Source organism: Mixophyes fleayi, chromosome 2 (assembly GCF_038048845.1).
Source record: "Mixophyes fleayi isolate aMixFle1 chromosome 2, aMixFle1.hap1, whole genome shotgun sequence".
Lineage (NCBI taxonomy): Eukaryota > Metazoa > Chordata > Amphibia > Anura > Limnodynastidae > Mixophyes > Mixophyes fleayi.
In genome coordinates, this window is record NC_134403.1 from 327,740,812 (window position 1) to 327,749,359 (window position 8,548).

An 8,548-nucleotide genomic window follows, 5' to 3' on the forward strand; every position below is an offset into this window, starting at 1 on the left:
TCTATAAGCACATGTCATAAAACTTTTAAGTTATTTGTTACTTATATTAAAGTATCTGCAGTGATCGATTCTTGTTTTGGGTATTCACCTTCCGCTGTCTGTCCTCGTTTCCCCCCATGGGCACACCACGATAGCTGCACAGAAATGCCATCCACCAAGGCCTGCTGTATTATTGGGGGCTACTGTCTTGTACCACCACCACACACTCTCCCATCCAGCTACTACCATGCTTATTCCACTTCCTTGTATACAGCGCTGCATAGTATGTCAGCACTTCATCAATAAAAAGATAATATTCATAAACTGGATTTTGTACGGTGCTTTTTAGGTGAACAAATCCAGGGACAAATAAAGAGGCAAAGACTGTTTGAAAAGTCTAGCCAATAATAGAAGACAAAAAGAAAAAAAGTAGAGTATACAAAATACTCTGGATTACGACAAATTAGAGAAGGAAGAGATGGGGCAAGGTTTTAAAAACTTGATTTCACATTTTTATTTGCCAATTAACACTGGTTGTTGACTTGCCGAAAAAAAAAAAATCAAAAAAAAAAAAATCAACAAGTTTACATTCAAACTCTACTCTCAGTATCAGAGGCTGGATGGAGTCCTAAATGGTGGTTGTCCCAGTAATTTAAACTTTGTGGGTTTGAGGGACCTTTCGTCTCTACAGTTGGAAGCATCCATTTTGGGGGATGCACCAGTGTGCAGCCTATCAATTTGCTAGGAAACTGTTACATCACCGAGGTTGTGTATGACTAATATTAATGAGGTTTTTAGTGAATAGATAGGCTACATTCTCATTAAATGGCTGCCTCATCTGTGTGTAGGTGATAAAAACACTTCAAATCAGCTCAACTTACCGATATGTGGGGAACAAAATGAAGTAGACAATTATGTAACGAGTGAAGTGTTGGAAAATACACAAGACATAAATAACAACAAAATATAAAAAGCACACTAGTGTATAATACATTTCCAAAGCTCGAGAGAACAAGGTTAGTTGTATAATGTCAATGTGAGGTCACACAAAGTTCAACGCCACACGGCCTTTGCAATTCTGACAAGTTTCAAAGTAATTTCAACAGAAATAAGAGTTATATAATAAAAAGGAAATATATGGTTTGGTAATCTCCAGTTGAACACTTATGTAGTGATTAGGGATGTCTCCTTCTCCAATGCATATATCCTTCCTTCAGCTGACACACGTGTATTCTAAATTACCCATGCAGAGGGCTGTTGTATAAAAGGAAAATCCTTTAACTCCTCTATCGCCTCTGAAATAGAATGGGAACCCTCAACCAGATTAAAATGGGTAATCCCTTAATCTCCCAGGCACTAGGTACTATGCCCCACATGCAATGAAACAGTACCCGTGGAATTTAGCAATCCATGGTTTTACTCAGCAGCTTGTTTGCACACACAAATGTTCGATTCACTGTGCTACAACTCAAATTATCTTGTGCAAAAACATAACTTTACAACACACATCACCAAACAGTAACAAAGTATACAGAAAACATACAGTATACAGGATAAAAACAAATATAAAAGACTATGCAAAAATGTCAAATTTGGGCCATAAAGTTACTTCTTAGCAATATAAAAGATGCAGCAGGCTAAAAAACGCTATCTATATTCTCATTGCCACATTCCCCAAGGGTAAAGCAAGAGTAATCCTCTTCCCTTTTGTCTAATTTTAAATTCAAAGCAACATTGCTAAAGCGACAGCAATAATCATTTACAGCATGCACCTAACACACCTTGGTAATAAATCAATAATGTCCAGCAGTCTATCACAATTTTGCAAGGAAGAGGTAGACGTTATTTTGCTTTGGTAGAATAAAATATTGTCTTCTTGCATCTACTGTTATGACCGTAACATTTTTTGCATGCATTCACAAACAAGCTCAACTGACCCATAATCAATACTTCACTTTTTATTGATATTAAACAAAACATATTAATGAACTTAAACAAAATTATATATATATATATATATATATATATATATATATATATATATATATATATATACACACATATACATACACACACAAAGGAGGATTACAGAACTAGATTACCAGCCCTGAAGAGTTTGCCATCTGAAATAATGCTTAAGAGTCTTCCAATATCTATCATACAGCCACAAGCCCTACTATCATGAACAGTAAGAGAGGCCCACAGCCATCCTAAGCTTGTTTACACTGACATCAAGCAACTTGAAATCATTCACCTTAATTTACAGATAACATGAGTCAGCCGCAACAGTGTGTGTATAAACAAATACATATGATATACATGGATATTTACAAATTAACCTTAATAAGATAATAATCAGTTTAGATGTGCAAGGTACCAAATGGCTATAGGTTACTGGATCACTGACCCAGACCAAGTATAAATCCTTCTCAACAGGTAAAACGCATGTACACATACATGATGTTGTACTAGACAAAACACTGGACCCATAAGAACTGAACGTGATTAGTATCCACAATACAGGGGGTATAATGAAGCCATTGCAGGAGGAGGTTGCACTGACCGGCTGTGATCTTCTGCAGTAAGAGCACATCCTCCGGAGTGATGTGAGGCTGTCTGAGCAGCTGCTCCTCCGTGCTGCCAGCAGCCACTACCTGGCCACCGCTCTGCTTCACCTTCATGCCGCCCTCCTGCGTCCTGCTGCCGGGGAGAGTGTCAGTGCCCAGAGAGGAAGAGCTCATTCTCCGGGAAATGCACCGAGAGAGCGCCGAAAGGAAGTAAGCAAGAGACGGAGAGAGTGAGAGATTGACACAGCGCAGGAGTGAGGAGGTGGGACCTGGTGACCTGCCCGCCCGTTTCACTAATAATCCGGAGAATGTGCATCAAACGCAAGCACACCGCGCGTTACTCTCGCTTTAAGCGCCCACCTATGCAAGGATCGCTTGCTGTCAATAAACACGCCTGCGCCCGCCCGCTTCGGAAATGGGCAGCCTCGATAATAACATAGTAACTGTGAGGTATAAGGAGGTGTGCGCTATACAAATTGAAAGAAGGTGGAATAGAGATTTGTTTTATTTATACGTGCTATAATAACACGGTGGCTTGTGATTGGCTGGGGGAAAAAAGAACAATGGTGCTATTGTGACAGCGTAATGATGCAGAGCTGCTGGATATTACATAAATAAAGGCCTATGCACAGAGAGACAGTGCAGGCTTTAAATATTACCTGAGGGGATAGCAACTCCTCTGTACTCAAACAAATAACTTCAAATCACTTTTTTTGTGCTCTACATTGTGCATATAAATATAGAAAATATAGCTCAGAGCCATGCTATACTATATTTTCGTTTTTTGCTGAGCAAATGCTATAGTGCTGTACGTTTGAAGAATAGATACAGTCTCTGATAATACCCTTTTACTACATGCACAGAATGAAAATATGATATTCCACTACTTTTTTGCCTGTAGACCAGTAAATATTACGCACCAGGAATAGTATTGCCATTATGTATTTCTTTAATCTAGCCTTCACCCATGCTTCCCTACAGCACACCATAAATAGTGGCCTAACTGCCCCTGTTCACGTTCCTTCATAATTAATGTTCCGATGATTTTTAAATTAGTTTTTTTGTGTGTCAAATATAATAAATCCTGTTTCTATTAATCATGTCAATAAAACAAAGCATCCACTGGTAAACAGCCAATGGCACATGACCGCAGGGCAGAGCCTGTTTTAGGCCCGGATGCCGCTCTGCGAACTGGGTAAGTTTTGCTGGTCCAAGTGATAGACCTACAAGTTTATCTCTGAATGAGAAAGGGGAAATTTTGGGAGACTTCAATAAGTCCTGACAAAGGTGGGAAAAGGGGAGGAAGAAGGAAGAGGAGGGTGAGCAGCATTATATCCAGCTCTGATGGTGTGGTAGACTTGGCTCCAGATCCACCTCTTCTGGGACAGAATCCAATCCCTTCCGAACTCCATGCTCTCCTGTAGACAAGGATTCCTGGACCTGCCTTTTATATTGCTCTGTCTAATAATTAAATAAACGCTCTAAAAATCGAATGTCTGATATCCTGAACAGATATTCTAGCAGCCGCCAAAAGTCATAGCTAAAAACTGCTAAAGTCCTCATCTCCCCTCATTCTCAGCTCTTAATAATCATGTCTGGCAAATAGCCTCAATGGAAAAAATAACATGTAGGTGCTATTCATTTTTCCTGAATCCCAAAACCGAAGTCAATTCATGCCTAATATGCTCCAACCCTTTATCAACACCATAATTCCACCCTTCTGGCTCCACATCCTTCCTTACCAAAAATAACAAACAAAAAAACGCTCCTTGCCCTTCATCACTTACTCACAGTCATAATAAGGAGTTTTCTAAAACACTTTTTCCGACACTGATATTTCCTGTAGAAGGGCAAGTAGCTTCCCCATTTAAGGTCAATCATTCAAAATTAAAGACTTAAAACAGGGCTGTCCTTAGAAAATAGGGACATATAAAAGGTCCAAACATAATTGTAGATGTGAATGTAGAAAGACTGGAGTGACAACTTTCAGGAATAAAACAAAACCTGTTTACTCAGCATGACATACCTAAGTAGAATGCAGAGCAGAGAACAGCAACTTCCCAGCATGCATAGCTAATGACCTCAATTTCTGACAGGCACTGACAGGTCATACATTTACATCCTTCCCTTCAAGATATAGATAATAGATTGGACATAAAGTGGCAGTGGGGTAGGATGGGGCGACAAGCTAATGAGAGAAAAGGCCATGGAAGAATTACAGCTAAGCTACAAAGTCCTGGGGGTAAATTTATCAAGCTGAGAGTTTTCCGTCGGGTTTGAAAAGTGGAGATGTTGCCTATAGCAACCAATCAGATTCTAGCTGTCATTTTTTAGAATGTACTACATAAATGATAGCTAGAATCTGATTGGTTTTTCAAACCCGCCAAAAAACTCTCAGCTTGATACATTTACCCCCTGGAATTTCAGGTTGGGTTTGGATGTCCGACCATAACTTGTGATGTCAGGAAGCGTCACTGGTTGATGATTGATCAAAAGCCCAGGCTTGTCAAGTGATAGTCTTAAATCTGAATGTATGGTCATGGATCCAACGGATCTTGACTCCTATGAAGTGTGAATGAGGTCAGGGTCAACATAAGTTGGATTGGTTGCTGGAGGAACTTCCTTAGGCACACTCAGCAGATGGCGATAGTAATGTTCATTGGTGGCACCCTCAGCTTGTACCACGTAACCATTAGGACAAGGAGATTCTCGGGAAACAGTGGCAGGTCTATCATATTCACAAGAAGTTTGCATTCGGACAGCTTGACCTGGAACAAATTGTGGGAGATGATGTGCTGCTTGGTCATAACTTCTTTTGTTGGACAGCCACCTGTAGGTAAGTACTGTTTGTACTCGAGTTTGTACTTGCTGTTGTAATTGTTGTTTTGTACCAGGGAAGAAAATTCTGGTGTGGTGCGACAATAACTGTGGACAGGTGATGCTAAACCAACCCGTGATGTGTTTCTTAAGTTTTCAGTGTTATAACGTATGCATTTTTCCAACAGGTGTTTGGCTGAGCGGACAACTCTTTCTGCTAGCCCATTGGATTGAGGATAGTGGGGGCTGCTGGTAGTGTGTTTAAAGCCCAAGGTATTTGCAAACTCTTTGAACTCTCTACTTATGAATTGCATGGCATTGTTCGTGATGAGTTGTTGTGGGATGCCATGTATAGCAATGTGTCTCTTGAGATTGGAAATAACAAGGGCACTGGTGAGATTGGGTAGGTAGTCGATCTCAAACCACCCTGAATAAGAGTCCACAAAAATTAGATGTTCCTTTCCTCTCCATTTAAAAACGTCTGCAGCAGTGACAGACCCGGGCAATCAGTTAGAAATCTTGTGTAGGTGTACAAGTTCCTTTGGCTGATGTGCTTTGAGAACATTGCATGGACCACATGTGGAGAATTCTCTTTTAATGTCTCTGCACATGGTGAACCAATATAGTGACTCTCTGGCCCTGCGCTTGGTGGCTTCAAGGCCTGGGTGCCCCTGGTGGAGCTGCTTGGTATAGTACCTCTGCAGGGTGTGCGGTATTATGAATCTTTGACAGGATGACTCCATATATCAGAGTAAGCTCATCTGTCATGGCAAAGAAGAAGCGCAAATCTTGTGAGATCTCCCCACAGGACTAAGGCCACCCTTATAGTATAATTTGAGACAGCAGTTGGCAGAGCTAGTCCACCAAGTTTTCATGCTGTAGCTCATCCATTCCATTCGGTTGGAGGATAGTATTTGCACAGACATGACATCATATTCATCTTCAACAAGTGGACACTCTGTGAGGTAAGTAGGCCTGGGAGAGGGCATTAACCACAAAAAAGTCTTTACCACGATTGTATACGACATCCACATGGTATCTCTGTAACTTGAGCATATTCTTTGTATGCGGCCAGAAGCATTATGAAGAGGCTTCCTCAGTATGGTGATGAGTGGCTGATGGTCTGTCTTACCAGTGACAGGACACCCATATATAAAGTCATGGAACTTGTGACATGCAAATACTAACACCAAAAGTTCTTTTTCAATATGTGTATATTGTGACTCAGTCTCAGTCAGTGCTCTAGAAGAGAAGGCTAAGGGCCTGTTATTTTGGAGGCAAACAGCACCCAGTCCTTGGTGTGAGGCATCTGCAGAGATCACACCGGTAAATGTACATTAAAGTACTGAAGTACTAGAGAACTTGTTAACATGTTTTTAAAATGTGGAGCTGCAGCCTGTTGTTTATCCTGTCAGCACTGTTCTGTATCTTGATGTAGGAGCTGTCTTAGTAGTGCACTTGTCTCACTGTAGTTGGGAAGAAATGTTGACAAGTAATGTAAGGAATTACAATGATATTTGCACCTCTGACCACTAGAGGACCGTGCATTCTTAAACTTGCTGTCACGGTTTGGTAGATTGGATTATTTGATCTGCCCAACTTGACACTACTCCTAGCAAGGCGCGGAGTCTAACGAACGGACGGTTTTCACCAGGGACCACCGCAAGGTGGTTTGGTCTTAGCTGCGTCCGCCTGCAGGTCGCGGCCCTTACCAAAAGTGTCAGGCGTGATCCTTTCGGGGATTAAACTGAATGAGATAGACAAGATACAGCAGAGGAGATGGAGCACAAGCCCTGTAGACAATGATGTAGCTGAATGGTGTGGCGTAGCTCTTGTGAAGAAAAGTGTTGAGGAATGGAGAAGCGAGAGCTCCTAAGCTCAGCGACACAATGAAGGAATAGAGTGTGAACTCTTCAGCCTGCGACACAGGGAGGACAGGTGGAGCGTGAGCTCTTTAGCCAGTGGCACAGTAGAGACAGATGGAGCATAAGCTCTGTAGCCAGCGGCACAGTGGAGACAGGTGGAGCGTAAGCTCTTAGCCAGCGGCACAGCAGAAACAGATGGGAGCGTAAGCTCTTTAGCCAGCGGTACAGCGGAGACAGGTGGAGCGTAAGCTCTTAGAAAGCGGCACAGTGGAGACAGGTGGAGCGTAAACTCTTTGCCAGCGGCACAGTGGAGACAGGTGGAGCGTAAGCTCTTTGCCAGCGGCACAGCGGAGACCGAATGGAACACACATGGAGCAAGACAGAAAGTCTATAACCAGGCAGGTAACACGATCAACAGGCACTGAGGAGAAGGGGGAAGTGCCTTTTAAAGTTTGGAGCCAGAATGGTTAACCAATTGGGAGCATGCAGAGGACATAAAGGATAGAGTGCGCGCATGTGCAGAACTGAAGACAGGACGCCAGCAGCCGGAACATGGAATCAGTGAGAAACAGGTGAGCGTGTCGGTCCTGGGTTATGGAAGCCGAAGGACCGCCATGTGACACTTGCCCTCAGATTTTCCCTTATCAAAGATGGCCAGAATGGCATCAAGGAGAAACCATCTTGGATCCTGTTTCCTGTTTGGGCCTATAATAGGCACTTCCTGGATGAGACATGTGCTTGAGTATTCTGCCTGCTCAGCTCCTGACACTTGCTGCACTTCCTTGCATTTGTGACTGCCCTGCTTCTGTATCGACCTGGCAAATGTTTGACTATCCTGGTTATATATTTACCTGGCAAATGTCTGACTACTTGCTGGATATCTACTCTGCTATTGGGCTTCAGATAACACCACCAGTATCGTTACAGGTAGTTTGTCATTTCCAGGAATCGCTGAAGACTGAGTTTGTCCTCGGGAGACGACATTTGCTGAATAGCCGCTGTTCTTTCAGGGTCTGGCTTGACCCCTTTGTCAGTGAAGAACCTGCATTTGTCTTGGTTGAGCTTTAAGTTTATTGCACAGATCCTTTCCATCACCTGATGGTGGCGCTCATCGTGTTCTTGGCTGTTGCAACCCCAAATGAGGATTTCACATCGGTATCCTGCAAACAGCTTTTCCATGCATCATTAGAAAACTTAACTTCCAGTGGTCATAAGGCATATGCAAAAAATCATATGGTCTAGTGGGTGTCATGAATGTGGTAAGCCTTTTTCCAGAGGTATTTGCCAAAATCTGCTCTTAGCATCCAGGGTGCTGAAGAT

At 42.3% G+C, this 8,548-nt stretch overlaps 1 protein-coding gene across 1 annotated transcript in view; it reads right to left on the minus strand.

The window, feature by feature from the left end:
- The window catches only part of UNC119 (unc-119 lipid binding chaperone), a 50,572-nt gene extending 47,576 nt beyond the window's left edge, over positions 1-2,996 (minus strand). Inside the window, exon 1 of the mRNA XM_075196803.1 lies at positions 2,543-2,996. Coding sequence (XP_075052904.1) covers positions 2,543-2,720 — 178 coding nt within the window. The 5' untranslated portion in view covers positions 2,721-2,996. The remainder of the gene's footprint in view (positions 1-2,542) is intronic.
- Between the last annotated feature and the right edge of the window lie 5,552 nt (positions 2,997-8,548).